The 19,518-nt window shown below is 46.8% G+C and overlaps 2 protein-coding genes across 6 annotated transcripts in view; one reads left to right on the top strand and one right to left on the bottom strand.

The window, feature by feature from the left end:
* Positions 1-596: 596 nt before the first annotated feature.
* MMGT1 (membrane magnesium transporter 1) lies at positions 597-5,431 on the top strand. Its single transcript, XM_064670029.1, has 4 exons — positions 597-728; positions 1,281-1,333; positions 2,184-2,287; positions 3,165-5,431. Exons 1-4 carry the CDS (start codon positions 647-649, stop codon positions 3,325-3,327), a joined length of 402 nt encoding a protein of 133 aa, XP_064526099.1. The 5' UTR covers positions 597-646; the 3' UTR covers positions 3,328-5,431.
* A 9,817-nt stretch (positions 5,432-15,248) lies between these two features.
* Positions 15,249-19,518, bottom strand: part of LOC135421484 (integrator complex subunit 6-like) — a 40,708-nt gene continuing 36,438 nt past the window's right edge. For 3 of the 5 annotated variants that reach the window (XM_064670023.1, XM_064670024.1, XM_064670025.1), the window contains 3 exons: positions 18,628-19,020; positions 16,702-16,795; positions 15,249-16,263 (listed from right to left, as the gene is read on the bottom strand). In XM_064670023.1, the coding sequence (XP_064526093.1) occupies positions 16,164-16,263; positions 16,702-16,795; positions 18,628-19,020 (587 nt within the window). In that variant the 3' untranslated portion in view covers positions 15,249-16,163. The remainder of the gene's footprint in view (positions 16,264-16,701; positions 16,796-18,627; positions 19,021-19,518) is intronic. The other 2 variants (XR_010434028.1, XR_010434029.1) reach the window with 2 other exon arrangements.

Here is a 19,518-nt window from a genome sequence, read left to right as displayed (position 1 = left end):
ACACAGTGCCGAGGCATGTGGATGGTGCCAGGAACCGCCATCAGCCTCGAGGTGGGATCAGGGTAAACTTCCCACTTTGTTTACCAGGAAATAGAGAGGATTCGTGCAGCCGATGGGGCAAGGGCTGCAATAAATGCCACAGTGGTCAGCTTAAAGGTGATTTCTAGGAATCGCCCTCAAAGAATTGCTTCTGTGCCTCTTATCTTTGTGCATGGAGGAACCAGGATGCTTGGCTGCGTGGGACCCTCGGGCGTCCTTGCTTTGCCCCAAGCCTGGCTCTGACAGAAGCGTCTCCCTGCTCGTGCTGTGCATCCCTTGACACCGTTTTTTTCTTGCACCGGTTCCTCAAGCTTTGAGGTCAAACACGCGGAAAATGGGAATTACCCCGGACCCCCATGGCCCCGGAAGGGATCCGGTGGAGGGAGCGCGCCTGGTCCCGGGCCCTACAGTTCCCTTGTCCCTCCACCGCCCCCTGGGACCGTCCCGAGGTCCATCGCGACCCCTCGGATTTTCGCAATGGCCACGCGTGGGAAAGCGGCGGGGTGGCCACGCCCTTTTCTGGAGGAAGCCACGCCTCTTTTTGCACCTCACCGCCCCGCCCTCGGTGACGCCATCAGCGCGCGCCGGGGGCGCGCTGTCGGCGGCGATGGCGGCGGGGTCGGTGTGGAAGGGGCTGGTGGGGCTCGGCCTGTTCGCGCTCGCACACGCGGCCTTCTCGGCGGCGCAGCGTGAGTCACCGCCGAGGCCGCGGGGCGGGGGCAACCGGGGCACCCGCACCGCCACACGGCCGCCGGGGAGCTCCCGGGGCGGTGACCGGGCCCGGCAGCACAATCATCCTCATCCTCACCATGATCATCCTCATTCTCATCATGATCATCCTCAGCCTCGGCGGCAGGGGCGGCCCTGCCCGTGTGGGACGGGCTGCGGGGAGAGCGGGGCTGGGGACTCACCGGGGGCAGCGGGGGGATCGTCCCCTGCGGGCGTCGCGGCAGCCGAGGAGGGAAGGAGGGAATGGGAGAGGGAAAGAGGGAGGGAAAGGGTGGCTGCCTCTCGGCCCCCCGCTGCCTCCCGGCCCCACAGCCCGGCTCCCTGCTGTCTGCCCGGGGCCGGGGCCAGTCGTGCTCCGGAGCAGCGGGGTCACAGCGGGGCCGGGGGCAGCCCAGATCGGGCTGACATGTGTCTCAGAGCCACGGCCGGTTCTCCTGGGGGTGGTTGTGCTGCTGGGCTGTGTGTTTGCGCGTACAGAGTGATTGGTGCATGTGTGTGTTTCTGTTTTGTAGATCGTTCGTACATGAGGTTGACAGAGAAGGAAGATGAAACGTTGCCCATAGATGTAAGTTTTTGTCGTGTTTGAAAGGTGTAGCTGTGGGGATGGTTTGGTCTCTCTCTATTTTTTATTTTTTTTTAGTGTGGTAGGCAAGGTCAAAATAGTTTTTAAATTGCACTTTCATTCAAGCTCCCTCTCTCAAAAAGAACCACATTTTCCATCCCAGCTTCCTGGGTGTGTCATACTTGTCAGAGAGAAGAAGCTCAAGGTCCAAACCTCCCTCTCTTTCTTCAGAATTACCCTGGGGCACCTTGTCCAGGATTCCCTGAACGTAGCTCAGGGAGCTTTTGCATCCATCTCCTCCTTCGCAGCACAAACACCCTCCTCCCTCTGGCTTGTGTTTATCCATTGTGACCATGTGCCTGTTTGATCCCAGCACAGCCTGCTTCAGGAAGGGGGGTTCTTAGTTACTTTATTTGCTCAGTTTTTGAATTCCACTTCAGTTATCTGTTCCCTTTTTGCTTAATCAGAAGGGCAGGGAGATCAGGTGCCAGGGGCAGCCTGGCACGGCCTGTGCTGGCAGCTGGCACGTTCCTCAGGGGAGTTGGGATCCTGGAGTGCACAGAAACATGGTGTTTGGGCTCGGGACGTTACCGAGGAGCCGTGTGGGTCGATTCAGCTGGTGCAGCTCGGACCCAAGCTCGGGCAGCTGGAGCTCTGCCAGGGCTTTGCTGTGCTCACAGGGGGGTGTTTAATCCTCCCGTGCCTCAGTTTCTCCACTGCTGGGTTGCCCACCCCTGCATGTGCTGTCATGGGGTGAAAAGCACGAGAGACACTGTGTGGGAGCTGAGATGTTTGGGTGAACGTGAAGAACTCCCAGTGATGTGTGTGCTGCTCTGTGCTCCCTCTGTTGCAGATAGTCCTGCAGACCCTGCTGGCCTTCGCAGTCACCTGCTATGGGATAGCACATATTGCAGGAGAGTTCAAAGACATGGATGCCACTTCAGAACTAAAAAATAAGTATGTTTTATGTCTTCGTTTTGTAAACACTGGTGTCTGCTACTCACTGTACAAACTGCACACTGAAATAGCTTGGTTTTAGCTCAGTTTTTGAATGCATGTTGTAGTCAGGAGCACTGAGAGGAACAGCTGGGAAAGCCAACAGTGAGAGAGTTAGCTAATAGGAACAAATTAAAGAAACTGTGCTTTTCCTCATCCAAAATCCTGCTGTGCAGAGTTGGTGGAGGAACGAAATGTGTACGAGGGAAGTAGAGCTGAGGAATCACAAACTGCTGTCGTGACATGGTCTCACAAACTGCAGGGCCCGGCCCACCCTCTGTTTGTGTCTGTTCCTTCACAAGAGCCTGAGTTATTTGAATCTTACACTGAACTATTCAAGGCAAAACATCTGAAAGGCTTTGAGAGAATAAGAGATTTTGAAAAGGATATGAAATTGGACAGGCAGATGTGGCTTCTGGCTGTTTCCAAAGACACAGGAGTGTGTGGAAAGTAAACAAGTTGACATGGGTGTATTTCAGAGCATTCACCTTGAGGTGAATGACTTCAGCTTGAGGCACCCAAAGGGATGGAAAGCTGACAAGGTGTTAACACAAGTGACAGCTGAACAAAGGCTGGTATGTGGTGTGCACATGCAGCACTCCACAGGCTGCCCCTGAGCTCGAGGAAAGGAAGGGAAAGTGTGATGTGGACATTTTGTGGTACTTTTCACAACTGGCTTTGTATTTCCTCTGTTTTAGTTTAGGAAACTTAGAAAATGAGCAGATTTGGGTTGAAAGCTTGTATTTCTGTGTCTCAAGTCAATAAACCCCAGACTGACTCTTATAAACTCCCTGCTCCAAAAGAGTATTAACCTTGGCTTTTTACATTTATTTTGAAGGACATTTGACACATTAAGGAACCATCCGTCTTTTTATGTATTTAATCATCGTGGTAGAGTATTGTTCCAGTCCCCAGACACAGTGAATTCTTCTTCAAACCAAGATGCTTTGTCATCCAGCTCGGCACTGAAATTTCGAAAACTTGAACCTCTGCGCCGCTAAGACTTTTACAGATCCTACCAATAACCCAGGACACTGAGATGTAATATTCAAGTCGGGGATGTAAACACTTTTTTAATTTCTGGAGCAGTATTTATATTGATCTTCCAGACTTTATAAAGTATATATATATATAAATATATATATATAAACTAATGACCTTCTTTATACACTGTTAATGAGAATGACCGAATTATGGATTGGCAATGCGGTGTAAATTCTACAGTTATGCTGTGAAACACATCTCCAAAAGTTTCAGATATTAAAATGAGTTGCAGCTGACTTAACTTCAGTTAAAACAAAAAGCAAGCTAGTTTTTCCTGCAGTTGGTGTCCTTTGACAGGAGGGAATGTTTGAGTGTATTTATTTTCTCGGTTTGCTTGCGCTACAGTCTGTGGAGCCCCTCGGAAATGCTGTGTGCACTGCTTCACTGAACAGCAGGAAAAGGGGCAGCATCTCCTGTCCCTAGAATGCCTGTAGGAGACCTGCACGGTGTGGCAGGGGAAGTCAGAAAAATTGCTTTTGGTTTTATATTTTTTACAATGCTAAAACACAGTTGTGTGAAGGTTGTTTTTTTCCCCTGGTTTTTCATTATCACGTAATTTCCTTGTTGCCCTCCTTTGTTTTATCTAAGTGTCTGATGTTGTCCCCATGTGCCTGGGCTGTGGCTGGGCTTTGGTGCTTGTGCTGGGGAGGCAGCTCACATAGATAATCCACCACGCTCCGTCTTCACCCACTGTATCCGTGTTCCCCGGTTGTGGACATGGCAATGTTGAACATTGTGAACATGCTGAACTGTGTGTTGGCACCAGGAACAAGCTCCAAGTCATCTTCTCTGAGAAGTGTTTAAGTATCATTAAGAACTATCCCTTCTGTCAGTGGTCCAGCACTTTGCTCTGTTTGCTGGCAGTAGTCCAGGTCATGGGACAACTCCCCCTTTCTCTGCCAACACAGCCTTTCACTTTGATTTCTCCAGCTGAGCCCTTGATTTAAGATTACTGTCTTGATTTCATGTATTAGAACAGATTATACAGTCCTTAACTCTTACTCACATCTAAATTCTCATCTCCCCTCAGGGGCTGAATCAATGCTAAAATCTATCTTGGTCTGGCATTTCTCCTCCCTGATGTAGCAAAGGGAGGGTGGGTTGAGATACTGGTGGGGCCAACGAGAATTTTGCCTGGTCTGAGGATGTCTCACTGCCACAGTGGAAACTCAGCCTTTTATCTTGGCATCCGTTAGGTTACTTGTTGGGTGGTTTTTGTTGTTGTTTTTTTTTTGTTTGGGTTTTGGTTTTTTTTAAACTGCTAAGAACTGTCAAAGGCAAAAAGCTTGGCAAAAGTACTGTGTAAACCGAAGCCTCTTTTTCTAGCTCTGCCCGTCCTATGGAGTGGGTGCCCCAGTGCTCGAGCAATACCCATAGCTGCTGCTCTACAATCACTCCTAAGCATCTGGGTGTGGTTGGAAAGGGTTACTCTGCCAGCTGAAAGTGTCTGAGCTGCAGGATTACTTCCTAAAGTGTCCTGATTCCCCCCGGCTGGTGTCACAAATCAGCTCCTGCCAGCTGCTGTCACCAAAGGCCTCAGAAATAATAGGTGTCAGGTCATCTCTCCATTGTGGACAGAGCTCTTTCCTTGGGGAACAGGGCTGCTGTGCAGCAGCTGCTGCACAGAGGGAAGAGCTGAACATTGGCTGGGTGACCTTGTGAGGCGGAAGAGAGACAGAATTAGCAGAGGGAGGGAGAAGCACAGCAGGAGGTCAGTAACCACTGTGCCAGACGGGTCCTGCAGCCGTGGTTGGCAGTGAGGGTTCGCAGAGGGTCTTAGAGCAGAGCTGTTCACCCAGAACATCCAAGAAGCCCCATTTCTGCTGCTGTAAGGCTACGAGGACCTGCCTGAGGCAGGAGGTGCTGCTGTGGGACAAGGGGGTGGAGAACATCACCTGCTGCTTGGAGCAGGTCCTGCTGGGAACACCCTGTGCGCTGCATCAGGGCCCTGCTCATGATGAGTAGCCTCACTCTGCAGCAGCAATGGTTGTATCACAAAGCTGTACAAATTATTTTTTCTTATTGATCTCACAATGTCAAATAAAAATTGATATCCTTAAAGTGTTTATTTGTTTATTTCTGACCATTCTGGAGCCTGCTGCCACAAATCCCTGGTGAGTGACTATTTAAAAGTAACTGCCTAGCACTGACATGAAGTGATTGCCTTAATTACGGCAGCTCTGTGTGAAAGTGCTGCCTGGCCTGGTGTTCATTACTGGGAGATAGGATCAGTAGGGGGGATCAAAATAGCTGCAAGTAGCTGAGTAAAACATTTAGGAGGGAAATGCTACCAGCCTGTGGATCTGCCTGCCTTGGAGGCTCCCCATCATCCTAACTGGCAGAGCTGACATATTTTCTGTCTTCAATTTAACCACAGTAAAGGCTTTTCCACCATGTGCTAATCCCCTGCCAGCCCACAGGACAGGCTCCTGCAAGGTCTGGTATTGCAACAGTCACTGAGGGAAACATTCAGGCTGCTCCCAGGGTTGGTGACAGTTAAAATCCTGGACTTGAGCAAGATCACTTTTCACTCCTTGCTCTGCTTTTCTGTTGATGGGGGGGGGAGGGGGGGGGGAAGAGGAGGGAAGGGGTTGAAAAGTTGCCAAAGAACTAGAGGAGTTTGCTTAACCACAGCATCCACCAGGATTGCACCACAGAGAGCAGCAGACTCACCCTTCATCTCCTTTCTACACTGCTGCAGCTCCACGTTCAGCACAGAATATGAGGGTGTAAAACACCAACAGTGTTTCAAGAAGGGGCACCTTAACCAGCTCCCAAAGCCATCTCATGCTTACCTTGCAGTGTGTGGTTCTTCACAGAAGAGCTTTTCTTCTTCAAAAGTAAAGCAAAAGTTCAGCCAAGAGCTTCTTGGATTAGACAGAAGAGTTTCAGCCTCACCCAGAGCACACTTACAGCCACCACGTGATGGCTTTGGCTACAGGCCATGATGTTTCTACTACATTAAATACTAAAAAAAAAAATATGTGCTGGTAATTTCCATTCGTAGCTGAAGTAGCAGGTTTAATCTGCATTAATTTTGCTGGATTTTTCTACTACTCCAGTGAGATCTCAGTGGGGCATTTTTGTTTGCTTAAATCTGAGGAGAGAGGGAGTTGTTTAGGCCCTTGCAGACAAGAGGACAAGGCCCATGGTTTGTGTCGGAGAGGCCAGGCTGGAAGTGCAGCTGGCAGAAAGCTGTTTTCCTAGAGAGTCAGTGAGGGCTGAACTGCAGCAACTGTGTGTGGAAATCACTCCTGGTCACACATCTGACAGCTGTGGAGGAGCTTCGTGCGGCCCCTCCACACGTCGGCAGAGATGGAGCACTGGAGCCATCGCTGCTCCCTGAGACCCAGACCTGTCCCCGTGCCCTCTCCCCACTGCTGCCCAGAGCTGGGTCAAAGCTTTCCTCTGGAAAGCTAGTGGAAAACACCCCATTCCCACTGCTCTGGAGCACCCACCCACCCTGGAGAAAGCAGGGAATGGTGATGACTTTCTAAGTGTTTTTGGCTTCCTTATCACTCACTTCCCATGCTCCAGGTTCCCTCGCCCGTCACCACACTGCAGCAGAGCTGCCCTTCAGTGTCTCTGACACCTTCAGTGAGGACATTAGCTGTATGGACATCCTCCATCTGGACACAGCTCCCCCTTTCCCACCAAAGGTGGCACCATTTCTGCTCCCTTTTGGGGTCACCTGCACCAAAAGGCAGCCATTTTCCACCAGACCAGGCTGAGCTTGCTCCCGCAGCATCCGGGGCCACAGCGCTGGCCCCGAGCTCCCTGTGGGAAGTCACCCAGCAGGGCAGGGAAGCTGCAGCTCACTCTGCAGTTCCCTGCTGTCCCAGGCACTGCTGTGCAGAGCTGGCAGCCTGCCTGTGGAGGGGAAGGGCAAAGCAAGGCTATTTTGAATGTTAAACAAGCAGAAAAAACTTTGGTACCAGCTTTCCACGGCTGGCACTAACAGCAAAGGCAAAACACTCCTTGGATTTGGCCTTGAGGTTCACCTTGAAGCCATAATCACCAGGGCCAGAACCCCGGCGGAAATAAATCTGGTATTCCGGCAGGTAAAAGCCTTTTAATCAGCCCCAGGTTGGTCTCAGTGACACAATGTCATTTCAAAACACTTCAGACTGCAATGAAAGCTACATCCTTAAAATGGCAGCTAATTAATTTTCCTGTCCTGCTAACTTAATCCTTTTTCCAGCCAAGAAAGGGGAGTTCATGGAGCAGCGATGCAGCTGGAGCCTGGCAGCGCAAGCAGGAACACGAGCCCCAGGGCTCCTTGGCAGGAGCCCAGGCTGTGCAGTGTCACGGCTTCCCAGGCCATTTTAATAGGAAGGGAGAGGGGGGAAAAAAATAAATTAAAAGGTGACATTTTGATTATCAAACCAGTGGCTCATCCTATGCCAATGGTCCTGGGGAACCCACAGGCCCCCACACAGACAGATGTGGCTCTTTATTCCCAGTTCATATCCCAGTGGAACCCTCGCTGCCAGGCAGAGCACCCAGCGCTGACAGTGCCCTCCCTGCCCAGACTGGTGCTGGCTGAACCAGTTTCCCTGGGATCTGCCAGAGGCATGTGGTGCTGCAGGGGCACTTCACTTTGGATTTAAGAAAAAAAAAAAAAAAAGGCCAAAAAAAGGCCAAAAAAAAGAAAAAGCAGGGAAAGGGAAAAACTCCCCCTCCTCCCCCAAGGTATTTGTGCTGGGTATTTTAGAGCTGTTCAGGGCCAGACATGGAAGGCCAGTGCTGACGTCCTCCCATCCCCTGTCCCTGCCCCAGGAGGTCTCTGCTGCAGTACAGGGTGCAGGAAGAACGTCCTGTGCACACGGTAATTTATTCCCTAATTCTGGACACAGAAGTGTACAGAAGACACTTGTATCCCAAAGGAGTCTTGGAGCAGCTAGTCTGGGACATGCCCCAAAGAGAGGCTTCTCTTCCCCACATCCACACCAAGCTGTCATTCTCTGGACTACTTCCAGAGCCCCTGAGGCATCCACAGGCTTGGGTTGAGCCCCCAACCCCACAGTAAGACACCACCTCCCCAGCACAACACAAAGCACATGGAGGGGAGAGAGGGGGCCAAATAACGTCCCCTCCTTCCCCAAGGCCACCCCCCTGCTCTGATTTGCAGGCTCTGGTCACACACAGATCTCTGCTGAGGCACCCTGGAGAAAGAAGTGCCATTTCAATGTCAAAGTCACCACTATTACTCTGAAGCAGGAGCCATCTGCTCCTTCCACACCTGTGTGAATATGGCAGGTTCAGATCACAAAGGAAAAGCCACAGCAGAGTGAGGTCCACATTTACCTCCTGTGGAAGGGACACACATATCCTACAGGGTGCAACAGGACCGGTTAACAAACCCAGGTCTGCTGCAAGTACGGCCACGCTGATGCCCTGGGTTGGCCAGGGAGGACAACCTTGGCAACAGACAGGCTGAGACGTCTCCCAGCACAGCATGATGTGGGCAGTGGGCAGGGGAGGCCTGCAAGCCGCTCTCCTCTCTGCCTTTGCTTCTTGTGCTCAGGTAGCAACTGCAGAGCTTGAAAAGGCAGAAGTGAGGGCTCAACCCCAGCACGTTCTGGGGAGCCAAGCAATGGGACACTCTGCAGAGATCAGCCAGCATGCAAGTTAAAACAGGAGTACTAAGGGGTGAGTCACATCAGATCAGCTTCAGACAGAGCAGAGTCCACCAGCATCACGATACCCCTCGCAAGGCACTGCCACCAGCCTCGTGCTGAGCACACAACCAGCCTCCCAGAGACATAACCTTGGTGCAAGTCTCCACCCTTCAGAAGAGCTCCCCACCCACGTGTCCATGCCCAAGGATGAACAGGGCAAGGCTTTCACGGGTGTTTTCAACCTCTTACTGGTTTCCCATCATGACAAGAGCTGTCCCTTCTCCTCTCCTTGCTTTCACAGCCCCCACTTGCCTCAGCAGAGTGGGCACTCCGAGTCCAGGGGTGCAAGGCAGACCCCAGGAAGGAGAGCCTGCTGTGCTCACATCTGCAGGAACGCAGGGTTTGGCCACCCAGAACCCCGACAAAAACCAGCTTTTGGCTGCCCCATGAGGTCAGAACCTCCCTGGGGTCCTGTTGTGTGAGAAAAGCCATCATTCACCCTATTATCCATTTCCCATCATAGCCTGGGCCGTGACTCACCAGCAACTGCCTTTCCTGCAGGGAATTCACAGCCCGTTCCCAGGAGTGGGTCTGACCCGGTTTCACCTGCTGGAGCTGCAGGGGCTCGGCAGCAGCAGCTCAGTGAGATTCTTCCCTAATCCCTCACCAGCACCGAGCCCCAGCACGTCCTGCCCACATCCAGCCCCCAGCAAGCCAAACGCTGCCACTGCACACTGGCGTTCCTGTTCTCTGACAACACTCCCACGGGAGGATTTGCTGGATGTGATTCACCTAAAGCAGCTTCTTCCAGAGCTCCCGAGTCTCCCACCTGTCTCCCTTTTCCACTAACAATCATTTTGGAGAGTGGCTTCTAAGCTCTGTCTGTTCTCTGAGCGCAGAGGGAGGAGCCCTGAATCCAGGGATGCCAGTGCAATTTCAAAATACACTGGGAAAGGAAAGGCACTGGAGCAGCCTGGATCAGAAGCCAGAACTCTTTTTAAAGAGGCAGCACCGCCACCAGTGCCCACAGGCTTGGGCAGCTTCTCTACATCACTCCTATCTCCCTCTTTCCAAGCTCCTGCTTTTTTCCAGCTTTACAAGCACACTTCCAGCAAAAGGCACCTCCTTCAGCCACCTCTGTGTGGAAGCCATAGGGAAGCCACAGGGAGCCTGTCCTGTCCCTATCCCATGCTGCTCCCATGCCAGACCCAGGCTGGCAGGTGGAAGAGCTCAGGGAGGAAGGAGCCCACTGACACACACAAGAGCCCAGCAGTTAGTGTGCTGGTTTGTGGTGGATTGTCCACACCAGGGAAATAATTCAAGTTTACAAAACCAAATTAGGGCACAGGTTTTATAATAATCTTTGCTAGTGACACACTATATGACCTTGGGTAAGTCCCTCCATCCATCTTTAAAGACTCTCTCAGAGGAGAGCCACAGGACTTTAATTAGCAGCCCTAAAAGTGCTCGAGATAGTTTGTCTCTCTTCCAAAATAACCAACTGCATATGAATTGGAACAACCTTATTTTCAAATTCTGCAAGCAACTGGGATCCAGGCTGCTCTCAGATCAGTCACTTCAACAACATAATCAAAGTTAAATGTGCCAGCTGTGCATGAAGGGTTTTAATATGCTGCACAGACTGGAAAAAAGCTCAAAGAACCAATGCTATTTTTCCATGGCTGGGATGTCACTATTGAGCAGCTGCATTATAATCATCCGCAATCAGCAAAATGCCTTTTTTTTTAATCACTTTGCAATCTTGGGGAAGAGGGTTCATTTTTATTTCTGTCCTACTTAGGAGAGCACCCTCGAGCCCTGAGGCACCCACTGCCAAGAGATCAGGCAGCTACTACAGCAGCGTGTGCTGATCAGAGACCTCTGGCTGCCCATGATGGAACCCCAAACACACTGACAGGCTCCTGCCCAGACAGTAACTGCTCACACTGACACCACCACCGCAAGAAACAGTAAGTGCATTTCCACAAATCCAGCAAAAATTCAGCTCCAGCTGCCTCTTGTCACACATTCAAGACCTGGGATGGTTCCAGAGCAGAGTCCCTGCCTGTGGAAAACCCAAGCACAGCCCAGCATCCTTCTCTACCTCTGCACAAGCACATGGGTCACAGCTACAAGATGAAGCAAGAGGGGAAGTCTCCCAAACCCATCCTTTACAAAAGGCTGAACCTCTCTGATACGTTCTACATATTAAACATTTACAAATAAAGTTTGGAGAAAATGACAGGAAACAGGCTGACCACATAAAAAATGCTTTGCCCTTTTAACTACTGAAGTGCTTTATAACCCTCTCCTCCTGTTCACCATCCTGCAGGGCTGTATTTTTCAAACAGGCACACACCATGAGGATGACTCCTAAATAGCTCTGTCCCTCCTGCCAGGCTGCTCAGCAGTGGTGAGTGGAGCACTGGGATACAGCAAATTGCCAGAGTTGTCCAATGTTTTAAGGGACATTATGCAAGACTGTTTGCATTAGAGGAGTGACAGTGACTGACATGACAGCAAGCATATATAAATGCCAAGGATCCAGCTACTTCCACTGCAGTTGGAGCTGATCCAGGACTAGGAATTAGCTGTGAAATTCCCATTGCAGATGTGAAGATAAAACTTCCTCAAGCTCTCCAAAAAAACAGATCTCCAGTAAAACTCTGATCAGAGGTTTCCATTTCACTGCCTTTCCCAAGCCAAACTATTCTTTTGGAATTCACCATAAATTGTTTGAGAGTTTCAGCCCAAGCTCAAAATCTTAAATATGCAGTTGTTTTGAGAGCTTCCCAACTCCTGCTCTGGGGTGATACTGTTTTCCTTACATGGCACCAGAAGTCCCCGTTCCTGGCAAAGCCATCTGGCTTCCACTGCCTATGGAAATACCCTCCAGTGCATTTACCACGAGGCTGTACAACAGTTTAACTCCTTCCTTGGCACATTCTTCTTCTGAACACTCAGGAATCAGCTGTTCAAGGTACCAGACTGGTGCTACCAGACCCGAGAAGCATCTCACTGACCACCTTCGCAGCGCACAAGCAATGGCTGCTTTTCCCACTGACTCTTCCCACAACTCCTGCCTGAACTCCCAGCTCAGGGTTCCCCTGTCACGCTGGTTTAGCCACTACCAAGAGACAACAACAGCAACAAACACAACACAGAATGAGAGAAGAAAACCACCAGTGGATAAAGCCAAGCCAGCAGTCTACTTTCACGGATGAAACAACACACTGGGTTGCAGCTAAAATGGAATGGAGTAGTTCAGGAAAGTTCAGCATTTTTTGTTTAGTCTGCCCTCCTCGAAATGATCACAAGATTCAGATTTAGAATACAGCTTAACAATTCCTGCACGCCACAAGATTGTTGCTAACTCCCAAGGCATTATTCTTCTCCAGTTTCTTCTCTTTCCACTTAAGACAGACTTGTTTTTGCAAACCTGAAAGCAGCAGCTCCTTTTAAATCCTCTGACTTAACATCCTTTCTTCAGATCTCTGCCAAACCTAATTTCTGCCAGACTTGAAGTGTCTTTGGCCCTGTTTTCAGCTTAAATAGGTTGCACATTCTTCAAGACAAGCGCTCTTGAGTCCATTTGCTTAAGGTGTGATGCTGCCATGTTCCTAGTATGAAGCACTGTAGTTGAGCTTTGTAGTTATTTTAAGTTTGTTTCTGTTAGGCAATGCATTTCCTCTTGTATTTTTCCATCAGAAGTTCCTCAGTAGATTTTAAAGAACAGAACAAATTGAAACAAACTCAATACCCTACACTGCTGCCATTTCAGCCAGCCAGTTTAGAGGCAGAACCTGGAGAAAACTATTAGAAGAAAAAAAAGAACAAAAGCAGGGTTTGGGGGGTATTTTTAGTTTCCTACAAAGGGAGACATACAATTGCTTGACCACAGCAAAGTCAAGCACAGCACAGTAACAGCCTCCACAGCTGTTATTTTGGAAGACAACAATCACTTTCTGATGCTGGTTAAACCTGGGCAAGAATACACTTCATAAATGCATTTAGCTTAGGAAAAAAACTCCTTGATGTTTATATAGGAAATAATAAAGATAACATACAATGAGGCCTAGTCAAGAGAGGGTCAGAAAATGGAAGCAGCAGAATATATCCAGGTATCCAGACTCCAAAGCACCACACAGCCTTTCTACCCACAACAGGAAGGCAAGCACTAAATTTGTTAATCTTGATTGTTAAACAATGCTCCTTATAGGAGACACAGAGCTGTAATTTTTCCCCTAGTTCCCAACATTCCAGTTTAAATGTGGCACATTACTTCAACCTTAGGCAAGAGCTCAAAAACATAGTTCGAGGAGAGCACAAACAGCTTCCAATTCCTGTATGTATCACGGAGTCGTCCTGTCTCCTGAGGAACACTCCTGCTGTGCAGGGGCTCTTGTACAGACTAGACAGGCCCTGTAAGGCAGCTGCAGCTGCTGGGTCGTGGTCTGTACCAAGAAAGACAAGGCCTGACACCAGCGTGACCCCTCCTGGCTGTCCCTGCAGTGCCAGCACAGCTTGGGGCTGTGTTTGCCCAAGGCATGTTCCACCCACATCCAGCACTTTGGTCTGTCTTACAGTGAATTTGCTCTGTTAAGATCCTCCTTAACCCGGCTCTGGAGCACTTTCTCCTTCCTAAGTGAACCATGTTCACATTGAGCTCCATGTGGAATTCAGGACTGTGCTCCTGGATCAATAACTGTTGCTTCTTCTTCTTCATCTCTGCACTGACACAACCGCTGAGGATGGTACATCTTCCTTCCTCCTTATGAAAGACTCATGTCCAGTTAACTATATAAACATATATATGGTTTCTTCTCTTTTAATATTCTGACCCAAATTCAATTTATTCAGATAAAATGACAGCGACGTAAAGAAAAATTCTCACTGTTTGTACTTGAATGGGATATTTTGTAGCTTCTGAGGCATAAGATTCCAAACATGTGAATGAAATGCACCAGCTTCCTGTAGCTGATTTGGCAGCCAACTGCATCACACCCGAAGAGCAGGTTTACATACTAACGAGGTCACTAGTTAAAAATTCAGCCCCTGCTCAGACACGCTATGATCAAGCGAGTGCCTCTGGAATCAGGAATGAAAATTAAACAGCCATTAACTATATGGAAGAAAGCTGTCTCCTCTTACCACCTACTATTTCAAAAATAGCATATTACATGCAACTTGATGCATGTAACCAGGGCATTTTATGATGAGGTATGCATGGTATATCCGACCCTCTGCAAATAAAATCCCTTTAGAGTCCAACATTAGGAATGGGAGATCCATCATGCAGACAAACAGCTTCCATGTAAAATTTTGAAGGAGTAAATCCCCCTTTGTGTCATTCCAAGGTATTTCTGTGGGTTTTTTTTTAAAAAACGTTCAACTTGTACAGATGAGTAAAAGTTACTTCTAAGAGAAGAATGAGGGCACATCGATAGTAATGCCTTCCCCTATGTCACTTCATTCATATACACTGTGACAGATTTGCTGTCGCTGGATTTTATTTCCTTCTTGAATTTCATTTCCTTCTTGAATTTCACTGGTGTAATCCCAATGGTCAAACTGCATCTTCCAAGGAGTCAGTGCCACTGCTTCGGAGTGGATGGAAAAGATGCCTCACAGGCTGGCTAGTACTAAAAATACCAGCAGGAACAGAGAAGTACAAGCTCACCACGAAAATCTGTTTCCCTGCCTGGCAAGTCAACCAGAATCCATGGAATATTTGCCATACGAGGTCAAGAGCACAAGTTAACACAAGCACAACTTCAACCTGTCTTCTAAAGAAAGCTGTCAGAGGATCAGAGGATGTTACGCGCGAACAACTGAAACCACACACTTATCCAAAGAGCCACTTACTACTGGCATATTATTGGTACTGCTTTAAAGAAAATAATAATAATTGCAGGTGCTTCAGTCTTCTTTGTGTTTTGTGATATATAAATCACCTTTGGAAAAAAACAGTAAGAGGAACGGAGGAGGGGATACCAGCTCAGGTAACTGAGGGTTTGGTAAACTGGAACTTAGTGCCCTTAAAACTGAATAAAAATGTGCACCCCACAGAGGCCGAGCTGAGTGACACCTGGGCAGGTACTCCAGGTACAACCACATTCAGCAACTATCACCACAAGCTTTGTGTGAGGGTGTGCAAGACCAGGTTCAGCTGGTTTTACAAAAATATCATCAGTCTGTTGGTAACAGACAACTGCAGGAACTCAGTGCTGCCCACTACAGACTCCTCAGATTAGCACTTCTTAAAAATTAATAAAATGGTTTATTTTATATATACATATGTTCCAAAAAATTTATACAGTTAAAATATCAAATTAGTGATCTGGTAACAATACTGTTCAAAATAATCTCTTTTGTATGAACATTAAAATACACGTTTTTAAAAGCGTTTCCTTTTAGTGCTTCCAAAGCACAGCGTGTGCCAAGGCCACCTGAAGAATCTCCGTCCTCCTCACAGGATGAAAGAGAACTGAAGTCGGGGACCTGGGAAGCCTCAGGTGCACTTTCATAATGTCTGCAGACAAAACAGAAGAGAGTCTGAGGTAGATTGTTTAGTGACCATCGGGTGGTAACAGTCACAGGGCTGTCTTTAGCTTTCATTAACACAATAGCAGTTTCTTTACTCTCAATCTACACTGAATCTCAAGTTTAAAGGCATGGCTAGCAGTTCTTGGGAACAAGACCCTTGTCTCTGTGGTGGCAACATGCAATTTTTACCAGTGCAGGTGTTTCTGGGAGGGTTTTTTTGGGAACACACGGGCTCTCTCCACGATGCAGACAAGTGTGTGCATTTGACAGTGCCCCATTTTAGTGCAACCTGCTGCCTATAGCACGTAAATGTCTAATGACAGCGTTCAAATGAGTAAATTCTCATCACCTGCAGGAGGGGCAGCAATGGTTATTTTCTTCCGCCTGTTGAGCAAACAGCACCCTCCACAGGAGAAAGCCACACCTTTCATAGCAAATCCTTAAGGTTATAGCCCAGCTTCTGCCGAATCAGGTTCTTAAAGTTAAAGCTCCACTGCTTCTTCTCAGACTGTGACAGTAAAATCACTTGACTGCCAAGATGGTGAGGGCAGCAGCTACATCCTCTTCCACTCTTCTGTGGCACAGCAAGCTCATTCCTGGTCCGCATTCGTCTGGCTGGTACATTATTATCTACTGTTGACATGATTAACTCTGTTGGGTGGGCTGGTGAAATCTAGTTCCTCTAGTATTCTCTCTAAGTGTTGTATTAAGACTCGTTTTTTAAACCTACAGAAGAAAGGGAGAGTAATTTAATTTTTTTCTGCTAAAAATACAGTTGAACAACTTAAAAGAGTATTCAGCCATGACAAATTGTAATACCAGAGGCTCTCTGTTTCCAGTATGGAGGAGTTTTCTTTTATTTCTGGCATTAGAATGGTTAGAAAATTTAATTTAATTTAATACAGTCACCCTTCCCCAACCCACCCAAATTTTTGGCTGGTCTTCAGTATCAACCCATCTCTGTAATTCACATTTAAATTTTAAGTAAAGACTATTTACACTCCACAAAAACATAACAGTATTTTGACCACTAAAACAACTATAATAATTGAAATATGTCAAAATAGAAAACAAAATAATAGTAGTGGAAAAGTTTATGATTTACTACCATGACCTAAATTAATATTTAATTTATGACTCTGAGTCACTTATATCTATACAAACCTTGCTGCTTCCTTGATAGCAAATTCAATGAAATACTTCTGAATTTCCATAGGTCCTTGCACCTCCTCGAGAAGAGAGAATATTTTTTCATAATCTAAAAAGAGATAAAAATCCAAACCATGTATTAAAAATCAATCCTGCAAATGCAATTTCACTAAAACTTAACAGCCAAAAGGAAACCCAAAGCCCAGTTTCACTTGTCTGTGTATGATAAAACACCTAAGGCAGAAAAACTCCCACATAAGCATTATGCAGAGAACAGAGGTGACAGAGTGATTTGAAGTGATACTGATGATCAGGTAATTCAAATGTGGCATCAAAGAATAAGGTTTTCTTCGAGAGCAGCAGCTAGGAACATTTATCCTCAGAAAATGGAGGCTAGGTAGAGAAGCCTCCCACCTCCATGACCACAGTGCCAGCATTAGCAGTTAATATGCACAGGGTCACCAAGCCCTGATTTGGCCCAGAGCCATTGTTTCTGCAAGCAAAGGTCAGGATTAGTTCTCTAGAAGGACAAATAATCAATCCTTACTGTGAGCACAACATCACTATCTCAGTGGTACAAGATAAATATGTTCATTGCAAAAGAATAAACTGGACACATTAAATTAAAAACAATTTAAATAATAGCATTGTTTCAACATTTGCACATCTGAATCCAGTATAAAGGCATTTATGGTGCTGTGACCAAGAGCCTGCTCAGAGCGATGCAGCAGGCACAGAGAGGATAAATGGTCAGAACTGTGGACAGATGTACATAGTTAACCCACACCCACTACTGTTTAGCTTCTTTCTTCGATGACTGCCTGAACTCTGCAGCAAGGCAGGTGACTCACACTGAACACAGCACTGTTTTACTCTACACCACCATTTACCAGTCGTGAATTTGGCATAAAATTAGATGAGCCCACTTTGCAAAACAGAAAGCAAAGACATCCCCAAGTAGGAAGTTTTAAAACTGTTTAAAAATAAATTACAGATGCAGCATAAAAAAGGTTTCACCTCTCAACAGCCTCAGTGTGCCACAAGCAACACAGGATGAGAAAAGCAGAAGAGTTAAGAACACTCCATTATACTAATTACTGGCACTTGAGAATGTATTAGAAAAATATCCAGCAGTTTAGTTTGTAGAAATTAGTCACTCAGACACAGACCACATTAGGGACAGCTGCCATTTAATAAAAATTGGAAAAATAAGTTACTGTGGCAAATCCTACAGCACAGACATTAACTTTCAGGTTAGTGTTTTGGTTTTGATCCTGTATAAAAGTACAGCCAAAACATGTAATAAAAGCTGAGGTGGCAAGATACTTTTTTCCACAATATTTTAGATTTTGTAAGGTTACCCAATCTTACAGGAAAACAGAAAAAAGTAATTTTTAGTCTTTGTAAGTCTTAAAGAGTTTGCAATGGTGTTCCATCACTAATTACAGTCTCACAAATTAAAAAAAACTTCACTTTGCTATTAGCTGTTAATATTCCTTTTCAAACACACTCCAAGATGCATCCTTACAAGAGATATGCCTTTGCTCTGCAAAGGAAGTTTTGATGGACACAGAGCAACAAGTACACTACAGATACAGAAGGAGCAGCAAAATGTAAGGCAGTCTTTAGATCACTGATAACAAACACAAAACATCTAAAGGTGCTTTCACAGGGCACCTCTTATACCAGTTAAGGTGTCTTTGAGGGCAACCAGAGTGGCTTGGCACTCAACCTCTCAAGCACAAATCTAAACTTCAACTCACCTGCCCAACATGTCTTCCTTTTCTTTGCCCCTCCATTGCTTACATGAGAGCAATCAGAAGTTAACCAAAATCCAGAGCTAAGTGTATTCTGAAAATAGTTCCTTACTTCAAGGAATAACTCTTCTCTCTAACACCACATATAATATACTGATAAAATAAATAAACCCAAACAACTTACTTCTTCCAGGTTTGCGAACCTCTTTCATCACTTTGATTTTGATGTCAGCATTGCTTCCCTCCAGCATGGTAGGTGTTATTTTAAAGGAATTTGGCACAGATTCAGACGTAGATTCCACGGCCCGTTTTTGGTCATCTCCACTCACGCTGTAATTTAGAGGCCCTCGAACAAGTGCATTGGTACCAGGTTTATGATCCAACCCATCTTCACTCAAACAATTGAATTCTACAGGTAGAGAGTCTAAGTCATTGGGTAGCATTTCATCCTCTCCCACAGCAGCTGGAACAGCAGGAGCCATTTGCACAGATAAGCCATCAATTTGTTTTTCCAGTGACTGACAATTTTCTGCTTTCTTCTCTCCATTGCCATCTTGGACAACACTGTTATTGGTATCTACAAATGAAGAACACATATCTTACTAATGGTATAAGTGAAGTACCAAAAAACCCAAAAAGAAATAGTTCGGTATCGTTTCTGTTTGAAGTGATGTGCAGTGAATTTGGCAGTGCTGGATAGTGTTCCACCACTGCTATTCAACTTTGGATGTGATCAAGGGAATACGTCCCTTTGGGCTGTTACCATCTCATATCACTATCACCAAGTCACCATTTTCTGTATTCCTATTTCAGTGTTATGACTCCTAAGTAAACCAATATTTTTCTTCTCTCCCCCAAATCCAGCTAACCAAGTTTTCTTCTGACTTCATTTGCTGCAGCAGGTGGGTATGAAAATTAGTATTTTTGGGAAATGAACACAACCACATTTTAACTTTCCTTCTCCACAGAACACACAAACAAGAACTAAAAGCTGAGCTGAGACACTTTCTACCTCCAGATTGGTTTTTTTTTTTGATTTCAGATTTCATTAGCTCTAGCAGCAGCCTGTTTATCT

Source organism: Pseudopipra pipra, chromosome 13 (genome assembly GCF_036250125.1).
Source record: "Pseudopipra pipra isolate bDixPip1 chromosome 13, bDixPip1.hap1, whole genome shotgun sequence".
NCBI lineage: Eukaryota > Metazoa > Chordata > Aves > Passeriformes > Pipridae > Pseudopipra > Pseudopipra pipra.
Note: the sequence above shows the minus strand (reverse complement) of the source record. Positions and strands in the feature narration are given on the sequence as shown.